The sequence below is a fragment of the Saccostrea cucullata genome, unplaced genomic scaffold (assembly GCF_032062105.1).
Source record: "Saccostrea cucullata isolate Sc308-1 unplaced genomic scaffold, CSIRO_AGI_Scuc_v1 ctg117, whole genome shotgun sequence".
Lineage (NCBI taxonomy): Eukaryota > Metazoa > Mollusca > Bivalvia > Ostreida > Ostreidae > Saccostrea > Saccostrea cuccullata.
In genome coordinates, this window is record NW_026932623.1 from 199,536 (window position 1) to 219,262 (window position 19,727).

The 19,727-nt window shown below is 35.4% G+C and overlaps 1 protein-coding gene across 8 annotated transcripts in view; it reads right to left on the reverse strand.

Moving 5' to 3' along the window:
- Window positions 1-19,727, reverse strand: part of LOC134235640 (opioid-binding protein/cell adhesion molecule homolog) — a 52,856-nt gene that overhangs the window by 24,287 nt on the left and 8,842 nt on the right. For 6 of the 8 annotated variants that reach the window (XM_062717773.1, XM_062717770.1, XM_062717776.1 and 3 more), the window contains exons 1-2: window positions 5,808-6,515; window positions 1,151-1,195 (exon numbers count right to left, since the gene is read on the reverse strand). The exons of 1 other annotated variant lie outside the window; for it this stretch is intronic. In XM_062717773.1, the coding sequence (XP_062573757.1) occupies window positions 1,151-1,195; window positions 5,808-5,874 (112 nt within the window). In that variant the 5' untranslated portion in view covers window positions 5,875-6,515. Of the gene's footprint in view, window positions 1-1,150; window positions 1,196-5,807; window positions 6,516-19,727 lie in introns of those variants that run through there. One more of the 8 variants, XM_062717771.1, reaches the window with a different exon arrangement.

Sequence of the window (19,727 nt, forward strand, 5' to 3'; positions counted from 1 at the left end):
GAAGGGTATTCATAACGGTTTTCTACGAACAATCAGTACTTAACCAACTCTAAAGTTCAGAAGCAAACATGAATCAAAATAATATAGCCTAGAGTTTTAGGAAAAATTCAAGTTAACATCTTTGTTTTAAAATTTATTCCTATACTTAAAAGATTTTCATTCTTATCAAGTTATTAGAAAGGATTGTTCATTTTACAGATTTTGTACGTATTCAGCGGAAAACGCTGCACACAAAAAGCGCCATTTTGACATCATTAGACTATGTTTCTTTATACTCATCACAAATTACAAACGATAGAAACTTTATGGTTTATTCTTTTTCAAGGAACACGGTATAATTTGGCATTTAATGACCACTCTATGTTAAAAGGCAAGAAATATTTGAATTTTGAATAAAGAGATCGAAACATTCAAACATCGAGGAAAAGCAATGAGATACACAGTACATATACATGTATTTAAAAAAAATACCTGTACGTGAATTTAAAACGAACATTAGACTTGTTTCATTGAAATCTCGTTGCTCAGAAATATTAGTATTTCTAGATTAAAGATTTTTAAACACTAAGCATGTTGTTTATCAAAAAGACATGACATAGCATTCATATTCAAATTGCATTTTATTTGTCTATAATCACCTTCTGCTCCCCATTTTACATGTTACTTTTCCCAATATATGACGAAATACCTGTAGAACACGGGTCATGGGCCTCCACAAAAAATCAAAACCTTGTAATAAATAGTAGGCCAAGAGGTAGGCAATGTGATAATGGACTCACGAGAAACAACGTTTCAATGCTGTAAATCTTCGAAATGCATTTTAGCACGTAGATGTAAATACAGTACGTAATACAAATATACGAGATAATGCAATAAATAAAACTTCAAATACTTTCAACCTTCTTTTTATTCAATCTAAGGAAGAATGACTAAAAAGAGAAAAAAAAGTGCCCCGAGAAAAAGTATATGTGTGTGCAACAGTTTACTAATGTGTGCCATGAAAAAGCTCTGTGTGCACATATTTTCTTCAATCTAACGCATGCGCATTCAAGGAATTATAAATATTTAGATATTGGCGCCAAAGTTTTACTGGTGCATTTTGAAGGACGCCGCATGCTTTGCGCTGCTGCAGGTGCCAGGATTAAAGTACCTTTAATATCATAGATTCGTGTTGTGGATTCCCGCGCAATGAAGCCTGAAATAGGACTAACATATGTCAATATTTCTGATTTTTTATGATGAATAATGGATACTGACAGAGTTGTCATATTGTGTTCTGTACAGCTGAGAAGAGGCCAATCATCTGCTGCAGAATGGATAAAAGTGTGGACAGACATTCCCACTGCTGTCCATTCTCATCCAACAAAAACTTACGCAAAAGATAAACTGCTCAGTGGATGCTTTAAAATAATAATCATATTTTGGAGATAAAATGTTACTAAACATCTTCTAACATTCAAAGATTAACTGAAGCTTGTCTTTATGGAATTTTTTTTAACGATTATTTGTCTTTTTGAAGGTACAAGAAATATATAATAGACTAAAATTTATCATTATAAAGAAGAGATCCGAAAATATTCTCAATCAGTTTGGGAAGTCATTGTTTATTTATAAAGTTCAATCTTATCTCTCTCTACAAATACACAATAATGTGGTTATGTGGCTTCCAAACTTGTTTTAGAATCAGATTGTCAGACAAAATAATAAACAGAAAAAGACTTCTTTCTCACTAACTACATCGACGGCCGGGAGAAATCGCTTCTTAATTGGTGTAAACATTTTCCCATTTGCATGCCATCAAGATAATTAAAATGTTAACAAAATTAAGGGACAAAAAATCGAATATTTTCAATCTCTTCACATGGAGTTCCAAGAAAAAAATATCTATTGGATTTGGATCGATTTCTTGGTGGTACGTGACGTGTTTTGTGCAAATTAGTGGATTAACCACGCGCTTGGGTGCAACAATAAGTAACTACAAGAAGCCCCATTGTCCAATCTTTTCTACAGTAGAACTTGTGCACTATGGCGCCTCCAGTAAGAGACTGTAAAACTTGATAATTGAAGAAGATGTGAACACAATTATTTTCACACCTCGCAAATTTCTTAATTTTTCTTTCACCATCAGAACAAAAAGACAGAGTCACTGTTAAAAGAATCGGCGATGTTCATTTGTTAATAAAATCCAATGTCAAACGAGATTCTCTCGGGACCTTAAAGCAAAGTGATTATATCTTCATGGCAGGCATTGTTTGTAGCTCAGTAAGACATAAATGTCACCCATCCGAAGGAATCCAAAACTAGCCATAAAGAAAAAGTAATCATTATTACCTATTTGCTTTTCATAAAATTTCAGTCATGACTGAATGAACGTTTCACCGCCACCAGTTACAATTCTCACCTCTATAACGATTTATCAAGTGGTGGTGTCAATGGTTATATTTACTTACAAACGATTTGCAATAGGATGTTACTGAAATGTATTTGCTTGAAAAGATTTTGCAATTATTGAAAAATCTCGGATATTTAATGTGGAACAATATCAAATATTTTAAAAATCGTTTGCAAATATGATTGAGTATCTTCTAAAAGGGAAATAGCATGAATAAAAAATCTAGGGTGAAAAAGGGTTCGGTTGGTGATAAAGACTCAAAATGAGGCTGACAAAATGATAATTGATGGACAATAGAACTTATGTTCGGAGAGCCGTCAAATTAATCACATAATTGACAGTTTGTGCTGGTTCGGAAATTGGTGAAAGTAAAAACGACGGAATTGAAAACTAATCGTGAAAAAACATCTCTCTTAAACGCTCTAGTCGATTACTAGTTCCTAGCACCTCGCAAATTATCTCGGCTACCTCCAAGACAGAAATGGCGGCGCAAAACGGATACACTACAGCTATTATTGTTTTTACCTTTATATTTTATTTTTAAAAAGCAAAAAATCGATTTAATTGCTGATTTTTGTGTTTCGTTGACCAAAGAATATAAAAGTTGTATTTCGGGGAAATAATGATACACCGAAGATTTCACCTAAAATTCAAAAGAATGAAAGAAATCAATAAAATTCATAAGAAGGTTAATTGCATTTCCTAATCATGTCATTATATATGAAAAAAAATTATAAACTACGTTTACTCTCCACCAAAAACTTTTCATCAAAAAAGTAGAAAGTCGTCATATGATGAAGTTTTGGCATAACGTCCGGTGAAACATAATTTACCGAATTTTATTCAGAAATTGTTTAAAAATTCATGCCCCGTAAATTGGCCCAGTAGGTAGGTTTCTACATAAAATATTCGGGAGCCAGAACTATAAATGTGTGATAATGCCACAATTGACAAATTAGGCATGTGTATACTGAAGCTCATTTCCAATGACTGTGAATTATTTATAATTTCAAATTTTGAGTGCTAGTGGTTATTTTTATCATTCAACCTGGCTTGTCCCCAAATTGTGTAAAATTGGCCACATAATTCGAGTCGCTTTGGTCCAGTTTTTCTGGCGTGTATAATTTGCCTACTGTGTAAAAGTTAGGATTGCGTGGTGGTTTCAAATGTTCACTGGTAAAAACATTCGTGATAAATTAATATAAAAAACTATTCCTTCAAAAACAATATGATATTCTTTAAAGTTCATCACGATAGTTAATTATTTTATATTGGAAAAATTATCAAAATTTTCACATTTTTCCAAGAAACGCGAAAAAGCGCTCGATAAGCATTTTCTAATTGAAAATTGCTCAACATATATATCCTCGGATATAAAAAAAAAAAATTAAATTCCAGGCATTCCAAGAAAATTGTATGTTTTTTTTTTCATTAGCTTTGGTTTAGTTCTACCGTAAAATTGTTACAAATAACATAGTACAAAAGTATGTGCGATCATTGAAAGACATCACATATCACTTCTAGTTTCATTTCATGATATAAGAAGTATTGGTATTTAAGACTAGATGAAGGAAACTAAATTTCTCCAAAAAAGTATTCATTTTTATACTTTTTGGGGTTCAAAAATCAACATTTAACCAGACCATCCCAAGATTTGAAAGAACTTGAGAAGCATGAAATAAAAAGTTTTTTGAAAAGACTTATTTTTCGTTTCATTTCTAGACCTTTTATAATAAAATAATACTAATTTTAAGAGTTTTAGAAAAATATTCATTCGTATTTTTTTTTTTAAATTGAACTTGATAAAAGCACCACACTTAAGAAGTGCCTCTAAAATCTCTAAATCTATGCAGAAATGTGTACGTCTTTAAAAAAAAAACAGCCATAATAAAGTAATTATGACGAGTATAGATTGAGACCATTGCTAGTTTATTCGTAAATTTCTGCAATAAGAATCGTAACTAGCTTAATTTATATACCATTATAAGTAAATAAAAATCTATATAGTTGGAAGACCGTGCGAATGAATCCCTTCTCTTCACATAAACAAATCACCGGTCATAGCTAAGGAACATTGACCACAGAGGCCGAACAATTGCTGGGAAGGAACATCTTCATCAAGTCCAGCGGACAAACCAAAGCGTTCCGATTGGTAATCGCAATCCATTGACCAAAACTTATTACTATGTTATCTTAGAGATGACTCAATGACAGAACCCGCCTGTCTCCAAATCAAGATATGCTTGTGTTGGTCTGCTATCTAACCATTAAGTGACCAATGGACCAATCGAGTCTGCTTAGAGCAATATTGTTCCCTGAACTTAGGATTGCCAGGGAAAATTTTGGTAAAATTACTTTAGGCTTAAAAAAGGCAAATTTGTCCTGCATATAACTAATTAAATAAACAGAATATAAATTAGAAGCAATTTATCTTGGGATAGGAGATTGTTAAATTGAAACAAATTGATGATCAAATGCACATTTCGTATATTGATGCCTCTTTTGTCTCGGTGGTAACCTGATCCAAGATTAAGTGAAAAGGAAGGAAAACGCAACGTACGCCTTGTATGTTTTTCAATTAAAAGTCCCGGTAGACCATCAAACTTTAATAAGGAAAGGGTTGGAGTGAAAGAATCCAGAGTTAGTCTCGTTATATAACAAATTAACATGAACCAGATTCATATGGTACATACTCGTTCTTTTTTTTCTCCTAAAAAGTAATAAAAATAAGTTCGTGAATAGAAAAAAATTCGTACCTTTACATTAATATCTTCATATGATGTTTCAGAAAGATGTAAATTAATGTTTGAAACCAATTAAATCACGGGAGCTTTAATTCATAATTACCACGAGGGTATTATAAAAGCAATACACTTCTGTATGTAGAGTTGCAAAAGAGGACTTAGACTTTAACATTAATAAACAAAAGCGAGTGGATCGATGACTCGTTACTTGTGACATTAACAATTTATCAAATCAATCTTGGATAATATTAGGAATCTATCTATGGAAAATGGTAATAATTGCAATAAAAACAAGGTATATTTGGCTTAAAACAAACAGAGGGGAGTCTAATGTTGTATTACTGTCAAATAATTATTGATACAAAAAATCCCAGACCTAGTGTATATTGCAAAGGGTAGATAAAACTTTAAATACCAACATAAAAACGACTGCCGATCTCTGCCTAGACTTTATTCTGGTAAATTTGTTCAATTAATACTACAATTTCCGACAAAGACCAGGCAAAGACCATATGCATCTGGCAATTTAGATCTTGATAAATCCATTACAAGCATCTGTGTAATAAAAAAAAATCAAAATGACTGAAAAAGATTATCTTACATTAGTATTAAAAATATTCAAAATCATCATGTATACAGAAAGTCATCTTTAAATAAGAATTGATACATACCTTTGCAAAGAACTCCGAGAAAACATATTACAATTTCGGTGAATCTGAGTACTTCATACACTTCCATATTTAAATTGTAGAAATTTTATAATTTCACATACTAACACTAGTCAATATAAAGTCCTCATTTTATTCCAGTTTTTCCTGGAGAAATCCCTTTAACTCATATGACAAGGTTTTTATAGTGCAATAGAAGTTCTCTTATAGTAGTATATCAAAGTAAGTAGAGAACATCGTGAAGTAGTAAAGCGACTGATGAACCGGATACTGTTCTGTGTCTTGTCTTATCTTCTGCTATTGACCGCCTTGTCTTAGAAAACTCCGATATAGTAATGACCAACAATCAAATTTCACTAGATATAAGCACGTGCAGAGCGTGATCTCACAAAAAAGATTCGGCAGAGCTGTATCGATGGTTGTCAGGAAGTGCGCGCAAGTTGCAAGTTTCTGGCGCGTTTTTCCTCGTGAATCTGTGGGAACGGAGGCACGTGCGGAGAGGAAAGAAGCGCATCGCTTGACAAACAGTCAAATATTGACTGCTATTAGTAAATGTTCATAACTGTAAATCAGACCTAGTAATCAACATTTCCGGAACGCTCGTCTGTCTTTATTATATTCGTCTGCTGTCTTTTGTTGGTCTTCTGTTGACGGAAGGGAGGATAAAATGATGAACCTGTCACAGATCAAATATCCACCATCGACCCGGCCACAATGCTCACATTGACCAACAGGATATAGACATGTTTGCAAACAATTTGCTCGATTCTCCTTATAAGAGAATTTGATAAATCGTGTAGAACCAATGATTGCTAAAATATTTGTTTTAATAGATCTGGGATTTTAGAATTGAGAGTTCTGTCAAATTGCAATGCTAAATGTTAATTTGATCGAACTACAATTAGGGGCGTTCAAAAGAGTTTGAAATAGGGTATTCATGTCAAGCGAGAAAAAAAAATTATGTATGGAGCAATAGAGAATTGTACCTTTACAATGGAACACAATGAATGTGTTTTTAAAAGAGAAAAAAGGAAACTGTTCTGTTACAAATTCACAAAATGATTGTTGGTATTAGTCCTGAGATAGTCAAAAAGAAGATTTTTATATTGCTCCCACGTAGTACTGCAAAATATGATATTTGTGTATACAACATTACTGATAGTACTTTTCATACTGTTTTATATAATTACGTATGTTGAGACATTTTCCACAATCATGTGCATATGATGTTAACGTCTTTCAAATACTCAGGAGTGTATTTGTAAATACGAACATTTTTATACCAAAGTAGGATACTGAAAAATAAGTTGATGTGACAGACTCCCTAGAATTTTCCCGTCAAAAGAAGAATTAAGCAGATTCTATGATTTTATAATTGACCTTGTTTGCAAAAAAAAAAAGAAAGAAAACAAAAAACAAAACAAAAAACAAAACAAATAAAAACTATCATTGAGTGTTGTTATTGACTAAAATTTTCACACCCAAATTGTCGGGTTATTCTTAATACCACTTTGATTATGAACTCGTTATACCTGCTCAATACAAAGCATCAGTAGCATCACGACTCGGATCGAAAATGTAATGTAGGATCCTTGCCCAAATATCGCTTATATTCTTCTTCCATTATTTTGCATGGCACCAATGCTTGGCATTATCGCACACATATAAAAGGTTAAATCACGCCGAGGAAGGCCCCTTTAAAATCTGGATAAAAGCATCAATACATGTATTCATAAAATGAGTAGGAGTTGATTCGGGACTTAAGGCCTCAAGTGAATCGGCTGTGACCATGGATGATGGTAAAGAATTCATGATCACTTCTCCGGCTGGGAAGGAGTCCTGTTAGAATTTGAGGTGGCAGAATGGTTGTAAAAACCTCAAAGCATGTCCTCTGGTGTACTGTTTGTAGGATGTAGATGACTGGATGGTATGTCTATTAGGTCATTTACAATCATGTACATCATGGTGGCTCGTGCTGTTATAAATCTGGACAGCAGGGTATCAAGACTGAGTTGTTGAAGCATAGAAGCTGATGACATCTCCCCATCAACAGCTACTTGATAGCTTCTTTCAGCCAGAACGCGTCTGACCCATTCCAGTGTCTCTCCTTTCACACCACAGTGCTCCAGTTTGATCGCTACACAATGGTAGGGAACTTTGTCAAAGGCTTTGCTAAAGTCAAGTTACAATGCGTCAACCTGTTGACGTTGGTCAAAGCTGCTTGCTAGATCATGGATTGTTGTAACCGGCTTTCTCATGGTCGTCTCTTTATGAAGCCATGGTACTGGTCAGAAAGGATGTTATTTCTCTCGAGATGATCAGTGGCATGGCTATGAATATATGCGCCAGAGTCTTTCAGCAAACAGATGTAAGAGACACTGGACAACAGTTAAATATACCTTGGATTTGTTTCTTTTCCTGAATAATGGATGACATATGCTGTCTTCCAATCATCTTGGACGTTCCCTTGGTCAAATGATGCTGGAATATGATGTAAGTATAGGAGACACTGATGATGCCATTGTTTTCAAATATCTGGCTGATATTTTCCCCGGTCCACTAGCCTTGTTAGGGTTCAGGTTATACAGTAGTTTGAGGACACCTTTTTCCATGACGTTGATGTTTTTTACCGCTTGGTAGGTTGGTTGACCAAGGTTCGGTAGGTTATGAAATGACTCTGTATGGAAGACGGATGAAAAGATCAAGATCTCTGCAGTATTCTTTGGACTGGAATGAAGTTAACCCTCATTCCGCAAAGGGGAGACGCCTGAACTGTTACGGCGCTTGCTCTTGATGTAAGAGTATAGCTTTTGTTGATTTAACCCTCCTCTCCTACCATATTGTTGATGAATTTGATGTACGACTTTCTACACCCTTTTCTTTTGGTATTCTGGGCCTCAAGGTATTGTATTTTCGCCAGACCTTTTTGGTGTTTGTTATGCAGGCCTTCCCATGTGCGCGTCGTTTCCTTCTGCTAAGTCTTAATTCGGATGTTTCGATCAAACCATGGTAGATTGTTTCAGGCTTGAAGTGAACTTTAATGGAACAAGTGCGTTAATGGAATGGGTGCAGATGTTTTTGAAGTCATTCCACATCACATCTTCTGGTGAACTGTTGATGAAATGTTGCTGAAATTTGGCAAGAATGTCTGCCAAATCAGAAACTTCATCCTAAATCCTTAATTCAAAAATGATTTCTAAATATCTGAAGCTTTAGACATTCTGCACGCCTTGTTCGCCCATCTTTTGGATTTTGCAATTGCTTTGGTTGTTGTAATAGCCTTGTTAGCAAAAATATATCTGAAGCTATAGACATTCCGTACGCCTTGTTCATCACCCATCTTTTGGATTTCGCAGTTGCCTTGGTTGTTGTAATGACCTTATTTGCAAACGTACATTTGAAGCTATAGACATTTTGCACGCCTTGTTCACCCATCTTTTGGATTTTGCAATTGTTTTGGTTGTTGTAATAGCCTTGTTAGCAAAAGTATATCTGAAGCAGCTATAAACATTCTGTAGGCCTTGTTCACCCATCGTTTGGATTTTGCAATTGCGTTGGGTGTTATGACCTTGTAAGCAAAAGTATATCTGAAGCTATAGACATTCTGTACGCCTTGTTCACCCATCTTTTGGATTTTGCAATTGCTTTGGTTGTTGTAATAGCCTTGTTAGCAAAAGTATATCTGAAGCAGCTATAGACATTCTGTAGGCCTTGTTCACCCATCGTTTGGATTTTGCAATTGCGTTGGGTGTTATGACCTTGTTAGCAAAAGTATATCTGAAGCTATAGACATTTTGCACGCCTTGTTCACCCATCTTTTGGATTTTGCAATTGCTTTGGTTGTTGTAATAGCCTTGTTAGCAAAAGTATATCTGAAGCTGTAGACATTCTGTACACCTTGTTCACCCATCTTTTGGATTTTGCAGTTGCCTTGGTTGTAGTAATGACCTTGTTAGCAAAAGTATATCTGAAGCTATAGACATTTTGCACGCCTTGTTCACCCATCTTTTGGATTTTGCAATTGCTTTGGTTGTTGTAATAGCCTTGTTAGCAAAAGTATATCTGAAGCAGCTATTGACATTCTATACGCCTTGTTCACCCATCGTTTGGATTTTGCAATTGCGTTGGGTGTTGCAATGACCTTGTTAGCAAACGTATATCTGAAGCTATAGACATTCTGTAAGCCTTGTTCACCCATATTTTGGATTTTGAAATTGCTTTGGTTGTTGTAATAGCCTTGTTAGCAAAAGTATATCTGAAGCTATAGACATTCTGTACGCCTTGTTCACCCATCTTTTGGATTTTGCAATTGCCTTGGTTGTAGTAATGACCTTTTTAGCAAACATATACTAGTATCTGAAGCTATAGACATTCTGTACGCCTTGTTCACCCATCTTTTGGATTTTGCAATTGCTTTGGTTGTTGTAATAGTCTTGTTAGCAAAAGTACTAGTATATCTGAAGCTATAGACATTCTGTACGCCTTGTTCACCCATTTTTTGGCTTGTGCAATTGCTTTGGTTGTAGTAATGACCTTGTTAGCAAACATATACTAGTATCTGAAGCTATAGACATTCTGTACGCCTTGTTCACCCATCGTTTGGATTTTGCAATTGCGTTGGTTGTTGTAATGACCTTGTTAGCAAAAGTATATCTGAAGCTATAGACATTCCGTACGCCTTGTTCACCCATCTTTTGGATTTTGCAATTGCTTTGGTTGTTGTAATAGCCTTGTAAGAAAAAATATATCTGAAGCTATAGACATTCTGTACGCCTTGTTCACCCATCTTTAGGATTTTGAAATTGCCTTGGTTGTAGTAATGACCTTGTTAGCAAACATATACTAGTATCTGAAGCTATAGACATTCTGTACGCCTTGTTCATCCATCTTTTGGATTTTGCAATTGCTTTGGTTGTAGTAATGACTTTGTTAGCAAACATATACTAGTATCTGAAGCTATAGACATTCTGTACGCCTTGTTCACCCATCTTTTGGATTTTGCAAATGCTTTGGTTGTTGTAATAGTCTTGTTAGCAAAAGTATATCTGAAGCTATAGACATTCTGTACGCCTTGTTCACCCATCTTTTGGATTTTGCAATTGCTTTGGTTGTTGTAATAGTCTTGTTAGCAAAAGTATATCTGAAGCTATAGACATTCTGTACGCCTTGTTCACCCATCTTTTGGATTTTGCAATTGCTTTGGTTGTAGTAATGACCTTGTTAGCAAACATATACTAGTATCTGAAGCTATAGACATTCTGTACGCCTTGTTCACCCATCTTTTGGATTTTGCAATTGCTTTGGTTGTTGTAATAGCCTTGTTAGCAAAAGTATATCTGAAGCTATAGACATTCTGTACGCCTTGTTCACCCATCTTTTGGATTTTGCAATTGCTTTGGTTGTAGTAATGACCTTGTTAGCAAACATATACTAGTATCTGAAGCTATAGACATTCTGTACGCCTTGTTCACCCATCTTTTGGATTTTGCAATTGCTTTGGTTGTTGTAATAGCCTTGTTAGCAAAAGTATATCTGAAGCTATAGACATTCTGTACGCCTTGTTCACCCATCTTTAGGATTTTGCAATTGTCTTGGTTGTAGTAATGACCTTGTTAGCAAACATATACTAGTATCTGAAGCTATAGACATTCTGTACGCCTTGTTCACCCATCTTTTGGATTTTGCAATTGCTTTGGTTGTTGTAATAGCCTTGTTAGCAAAAATATATCTGAAGCTATAGACATTCCGTACGCCTTGTTCATCACCCATCTTTTGGATTTCGCAGTTGCCTTGGTTGTTGTAATGACCTTATTTGCAAACGTACATTTGAAGCTATAGACATTTTGCACGCCTTGTTCACCCATCTTTTGGATTTTTCAATTGCTTTGGTTGTTGTAATAGCCTTGTTAGCAAAAGTATATCTGAAGCAGCTATAAACATTCTGTAGGCCTTGTTCACCCATCGTTTGGATTTTCCAATTGCGTTGGGTGTTATGACCTTGTTAGCAAAAGTATATCTGAAGCTATAGACATTCTGTACGCCTTGTTCACCCATCTTTTGGATTTTGCAATTGCTTTGGTTGTTGTAATAGCCTTGTTAGCAAAAGTATATCTGAAGCAGCTATAGACATTCTGTAGGCCTTGTTCACCCATCGTTTGGATTTTGCAATTGCGTTGGGTGTTATGACCTTGTTAGCAAAAGTATATCTGAAGCTATAGACATTTTGCACGCCTTGTTCACCCATCTTTTGGATTTTGCAATTGCTTTGGTTGTTGTAATAGCCTTGTTAGCAAAAGTATATCTGAAGCTGTAGACATTCTGTACACCTTGTTCACCCATCTTTTGGATTTTGCAGTTGCCTTGGTTGTAGTAATGACCTTGTTAGCAAACGTATATCTGAAGCTATAGACATTTTGCACGCCTTGTTCACCCATCTTTTGGATTTTGCAATTGCTTTGGTTGTTGTAATAGCCTTGTTAGCAAAAGTATATCTGAAGCAGCTATTGACATTCTATACGCCTTGTTCACCCATCGTTTGGATTTTGCAATTGCGTTGGTTGTTGCAATGACCTTGTTAGCAAACGTATATCTGAAGCTATAGACATTCTGTACGCCTTGTTCACCCATCTTTTGGATTTTGAAATTGCTTTGGTTGTTGTAATAGCCTTGTTAGCAAAAGTATATCTGAAGCTAAAGACATTCTGTACGCCTTGTTCACCCATCTTTTGGATTTTGCAATTGCCTTGGTTGTAGTAATGACCTTGTTAGCAAACATATACTAGTATCTGAAGCTATAGACATTCTGTACGCCTTGTTCACCCATCTTTTGGATTTTGCAATTGCTTTGGTTGTTGTAATAGTCTTGTTAGCAAAAGTACTAGTATATCTGAAGCTATAGACATTCTGTACGCCTTGTTCCCCCATTTTTTGGATTGTGCAATTGCCTTGGTTGTAGTAATGACCTTGTTAGCAAACGTATATCTGAAGCTATAGACATTTTGCACGCCTTGTTCACCCATCTTTTGGATTTTGCAATTGCTTTGGTTGTTGTAATAGCCTTGTTAGCAAAAGTATACTAGTATCTGAAGCAACTATAGACATTCTGTACGCCTTGTTCACCCATCTTTTGGATTTTGCAATTGCGTTGGTTGCTGTAATTACCTTGTTAGCAAACATATACTAGTATCTGAAGCTATAGACATTCTGTAGGCCTTGTTCACCCATCTTTTGGATTTTGAAATTGCTTTGGTTGTTGTAATAGCCTTGTTAGCAAAAGTATATCTTAAGCTATAGACATTCTGTACGCCTTGTTCACCCATCTTTTGGATTTTGCAATTGCCTTGGTTGTAGTAATGACCTTGTTAGCAAACATATACTAGTATCTGAAGCTATAGACATTCTGTAGGCCTTGTTCACCCATCTTTTGGATTTCGCAGTTGCCTTGGTTGTTGTAATGACCTTATTTGTAAACGTACATTTGAAGCTATACACATTTTGCACGCCTTGTTCACCCATCTTTTGGATTTTGCAATTGCTTTGGTTGTTGTAATAGCCTTGTTAGCAAAAGTATATCTGAAGCAGCTATAAACATTCTGTAGGCCTTGTTCACCCATCGTTTGGATTTTGCAATTGCGTTGGGTGTTATGACCTTGTTAGCAAAAGTATATCTGAAGCTATAGACATTCTGTACGCCTTGTTCACCCATCTTTTTGATTTTGCAATTGCTTTGGTTGTTGTAATAGCCTTGTTAGCAAAAGTATATCTGAAGCAGCTATAGACATTCTGTAGGCCCTGTTCACCCATCGTTTGGATTTTGCAATTGCGTTGGGTGTTATGACCTTGTTAGCAAAAGTATATCTGAAGCTATAGACATTTTGCACGCCTTGTTCACCCATCTTTTGGATTTTGCAATTGCTTTGGTTGTTGTAATAGCCTTGTTAGCAAAAGTATATCTGAAGCTGTAGACATTCTGTACACCTTGTTCACCCATCTTTTGGATTTTGCAGTTGCCTTGGTTGTAGTAATGACCTTGTTAGCAAACGTATATCTGAAGCTATAGACATTTTGCACGCCTTGTTCACCCATCTTTTGGATTTTGCAATTGCTTTGGTTGTTGTAATGGCTTGTTAGCAAAAGTATATCTGAAGCTATAGACATTTTGCACGCCTTGTTCACCCATCTTTTGGATTTTGCAATTGCTTTGGTTGTTGTAATAGCCTTGTTAGCAAAAGTATATCTGAAGCAGCTATAGACATTCTGTAGGCCTTGTTCACCCATCGTTTGGATTTTGCAATTGCGTTGGGTGTTATGACCTTGTTAGCAAAAGTATATCTGAAGCTATAGACATTTTGCACGCCTTGTTCACCCATCTTTTGGATTTTGCAATTGCTTTGGTTGTTGTAATAGCCTTGTTAGCAAAAGTATATCTGAAGCTGTAGACATTCTGTACACCTTGTTCACCCATCTTTTGGATTTTGCAGTTGCCTTGGTTGTAGTAATGACCTTGTTAGCAAACGTATATCTGAAGCTATAGACATTTTGCACGCCTTGTTCACCCATCTTTTGGATTTTGCAATTGCTTTGGTTGTTGTAATGGCTTGTTAGCAAAAGTATGCAATCTGAAGCTATAGACATTTTGCACGCCTTGTTCACCCATCTTTTGGATTTTGCAATTGCTTTGGTTGTTGTAATAGCCTTGTTAGCAAAAGTATATCTGAAGCTATAGACATTCTGCACGCCTTGTTCACCCATCTTTTGGATTTTGCAATTGCCTTGGTTGTAGTAATGACCTTGTTAGCAAACGTATATCTGAAGCTATAGACATTTTGCACGCCTTGTTCACCCATCTTTTGGATTTTGCAATTGCTTTGGTTGTTGTAATGGCTTGTTAGCAAAAGTATATCTGAAGCTATAGACATTTCGCACGCCTTGTTCACCCATCTTTTGGATTTTGCAATTGCTTTGGTTGTTGTAATAGCCTTGTTAGCAAAAGTATATCTGAAGCTATAGACATTCTGTACGCCTTGTTCACCCATCTTTTGGATTTTGCAATTGCTTTGGTTGTAGTAATGACCTTGTTAGCAAACATATACTAGTATCTGAAGCTATAGACATTCTGTACGCCTTGTACACCCATCTTTTGGATTTGTTGGCATTCTGTACGCCTTGTTCACCCATCTTTTGGATTTTGCAATTGCCTTGGTTGTAGTAATGACCTTGTTAGGTATATCTGAAGCTATAGACAACGCCTTGTTCAATCTTTTGGATTTTGCAATTGCTTTGGTTGTTGTAATAGCCTTGTTAGCCATCTGAAGCTAAGTGTACGCCTTGTTCCTTTTGGAAACGCACTGTTATTGCTTTGGTTGTTGTAATACGAATTTCCTCACGCCTTGTTCACCCATCTTTTGGATTTTGCAATTGCCTTGGTTGTAGTAAGACCTTGTTGTAAAAGGGGTACCTTGCTATGCCTTGTTTGCAAAAGTATATTTAAGCTATAGACAACGCCTTGTTCACCCATCTTTTGGATTTTGCAATTGCCTTGGTTGTAGTAATACCTTGTTAGCAAACATATTAGTATTGAAGCTATAGACACTGTAGGCCTTGTTAGACAGTAAACTTATTTGCAAAACGAATAAACATATTGTTCACCCATCTTTTGGATTTTGCAATTGTTAGTGTAATAGCCTTGTTAGCAAAAGCCTTATTCTGTACGCAATTGCGTTGGGTGTTATGCAGCGTTTGGATTTTGCAATTGCGTTGGGTGTTATGACCTTGTTAGCAATAGTATATCTGAAGCTATAGACATTTTGCACGCCTTGTTCACCCATCTTTTGGATTTTGCAATTGCTTTGGTTGTTGTAATGCACTGCAGAAAGATTCTAGAAAATTATGCTAGAAAAGCGCTATATAAAAAACAATTATTATTATTATTATTATTATTTTGCAATTGCTTTGGTTGTTGTAATAGCCTTGTTGGCAAACGTATATCTGAAGCTATAGACATTCTGTACGCCTTGTTCACCCATCGTTTGGATTTTGCAGTCGCGTTGGTTGTTGTAATGACCTTGTTAGCAATAGTAAACAATTACTCTGGCTGCGTGGCACATCAATTCTTAGACTCTTATTTTAAAACTTCGTTTGATTACTGATTGTTCTCTCTACCTCGTCAATACCTAGGGATCACGGCGAGGGTGATTATTCGACAGGTGATGCTTACTCCTCCAAGATACCTGATTCTATCTGTGGAATTCCCGTAGATCCTTCTCGGTTGTGGATTTTTTTCATCGACCACTGTTTATTATTTTTTACTTTTGTCAATATACAGTGTACTTCATAAAATCAAGGTTGTTTTGGCGATGATTCATGACAAATAAAATCTGTTTGAAACTATTAAAATTAACATTCTCAGCTTTTGAATTAAGGTTTCCGAGAACCAGAAGCGCATTCATTATCATGGAATAAACACGCTATAAAATCTATCTTAGCATAAATGATGACCGAAATACAGTTTTCTTTCTATCGTATCTGTCTTCTTGCTTATTGCATTAAATCGACCACCATAACTGACAATTCTACCCGTCTTGGGTTCTTTGATTTATGTATCACCTAAATGACATTTGTTATCACAAAAGTTCATGCAGCGACCTCTAGGTGGGGTTTAATTACGGAGATTGTCGTATCTAACCAATCATCATTCACACATTTACTTTTCATGGCGTTCTTATAGATAAAGCAATGATTCAATTGCATGAAATTGATTTCTTCTGCTATCTTCTGTTTAATTTTTTACACAAGAATAGCTTGTAGGCTTCTTGATAGAAAGTAGAGTAAATTACCAAAACAAATGATAGCATGATAAACTGTGGTAATTAGGAAGCTTGCTTCAGACTCGGATATTTTCCTCGGGCTTTAATTACAACTATATGCAAATATTTGCATTGTTGTACATAATTGACAGTAAAAAGCAACATTGAAATTTATCTCATCGCCTTATTTTCCAACATGACTTGCACCAATATCCAAAAATAAAAAAAAAACCTTACAGAGCGCAAAAGATGCCAGTTAACCATTACCTCATGAGATAAAAAATGAAATTAAAGGTATGTACATGTGTGTGTATCTAAAAGATACTTTTATTTTCATTCACACACTTTTTAACTTAATTCTTTCTCATTCAGCGCTGAACAGGATTTCAACGTTTGTCTTCTAATGAATTATGAAGTGTAACAAGTACAGAGCGTGCTGATTATGGTCCATGATAGAGAACTTCTTATATCAGTATACATTATTTACGTGCAATGGTGTGAAGCACGAGACTGCATATATCACGTGACCATATCCGTGCCAACAGATCTACAGAATAACACCATATTGCATGCCAGGACTCCATTTTACTTCAATCACTCAATGTAAGAACTAAACTGATTGTTTTTTTTTCTTTGATATGATTAAATGCTCAATTTTCCACCAAATATTTAAAATGGGACAGTAAAATTTATGTTAACATAAAACAAGGACCGATTAACATCGAAAGCAGACAGAAGTCAAAAGTGGTCTCATATTTTGCAAAGTGTTTGCGCTGCTGGATATAATATTGAGGATAATAACATGCATGATATATATTGGACAACAAAATATCTAAAGTTTAGAGAAAGTGGTGTTCTGAACTCATAGTTTCTATATTTTGCTGTTTTTGATTTAAAAGTTTTTATGTAAATGTGTTTTGGAAAAATTAACCTCTTGTTTAATTGCCTGTTTTAAAGAAAAGGTATTTCTCAAGAAAATGCTTATTAGTTTTAGCAGACATATTTCACTTAACCGTGGCTTTAGAGTTGAGGCTAGGGCTTTTATAGTTCTTATGACTTGATTTCTTTCGGATTCCGTAAGTTTTGTCCATTTGGCCTTGAAGTTTGACTACTTTTACCTTTAAAAAACTTGAACCTAATTGGTGGTAACTTTAGAACGGCCTTTCCTATTTCCTAGATGTACATGTATTCATTACGACAACTTCTTTCTTTGAGTAACAGAATCATTGATTTCTTGACCTTGGAGTTTTACTTGCTTTTGAGAAACCTTAACCTTCGCCATAAGCTGCCAAAGGGGTTATCAGTGTCCTTACAAACACATCTTGTTTAATTTTTACCAACATGTCTGCAAAGAAAGGACTATATCACTTAAATTTCAAATCTTTTCGCCCATACAAATTGACATGTCTTCAATTGTTATCCAGACCTCATTTTATAAGATATCCAAACTTCTTCAAGTATTTAGTTCTCATTTTGATATTCATGGGGATTGCCCCTGAAAATCAAGGAAAGCAGGTATTTTTTTCAAACAACTACGTCATTTTATTACGACATTAAGGAAATGTCACACAATACATATGAATTTTACTCGGTAAAAAATTTCCTCTTCCGTTCGCTGGTTCTTTCTTGTTATCACTAAATACAAGACAATTAAAGAAACCCATTGGAGATTAATTGTCATATCTCCACAGCGCTGGATTCTCTCCATAAGGAAGATCATGATAGCAATCAGACTCTGCAAGTGATGACTATGGATGTCGATAAAATGAGTAATGTTCAGCACTCAGATGTCTTTGTTGCCACAAAACAGAGCAACCAAGAACGACATCAAATTCATTTCTTTGCACAGTTTTCGGGAAAGTTAACCGTCATGAATATGCATGAGGTTACGTCTGGCTAAACACAAGATTAATGTTAAGACGGTTTGAAGAAATTAGTGTACGTTTGGATATAAAAACGTATATCTCTGCGCTATATTAACTGATCTCGAGCTAAAATTCAAATATAACCTAAGGAATGACTGCTATCTTGCCTGACATGCTTTTCAAAATCTTTCATATTTGAATCCAAATGAATCCTCCTTAAATGTTTTCTGAATTCTTTAAACACCGTTTGTTATTTGCCATGAAAAGCTTGCACACCCCTCAAACGCTGTGAAGTTTAATTCTTTTGAAGGGTTTTTAGTTCTTTTATAGTCAATGATGAACAAAATAAACAGAGACACCTACGTGTAACAGTCCCTAAAGAGTACTTTACTTTTTTCGCCCAAAAATGTCACGAATTTTATTACACCTTGAAAGATTTTTCTAGAAAAGAGTGCAATTTTTACTTAACTACGAGCGACATAATCATATTGATCCCTTCCTTGCAGTAGCTATAAAGCTTCTTTATTTATGCCTTACTTTCACATTTGGTCCAAAGAAACCGATCGGAGAATTTTCACTCCATGTTAGATCTCGTAGAAGTATCACGAAAAAATGCATCTGCTTTATAATAAAGGGGCCAAATAATTAGTCACCTCAGTTCAACTGATCAAATTAGAACCCTCGTTAACGTCAAGTTTGGTTTCCAGTAGAATAAAACATCGCGCGCAAAACAGAATCAAGCCATCAGACAACGAAAGGCAAAGATGTGTGCACTGTTGTTTCCGATGCTAAGACGTCAAGTTTGTCGCCTTGGTGTAAGACATAAGAAAGGTCCACCGATCACCTAAAATATCTCATGGTCATCTTCAAAATCCCATCACCATAGAAATATCCTAAGACAGGGAAAAAAACTCTCTAATTTACACCCGGCACAGAAGTAAGGTTCAAAAGTGCAAATCGTTCACACTTATTTTATGACTACAAGGAAACAGCCAAACAGTTGCCCCAGAGCAGTTCGAAAAACCTGGTAAACTTGCCCGTGACCGATGGACAAGGACATGCATTTTAGAGTATATGTACTGGATTCCAAAAGTTTAAAAAGAATTTCATTCAATGTTATATTTTTTGATCAGCAATATCTCTATCATGCCCGTATCATCACCATTTAGCTTAAATAATAATTGCTGTAAAATGTAAAAGGAAAAAAAACTTCAAACGTACTGTGCTACAGAATATTTTACAAGTGGTGTATG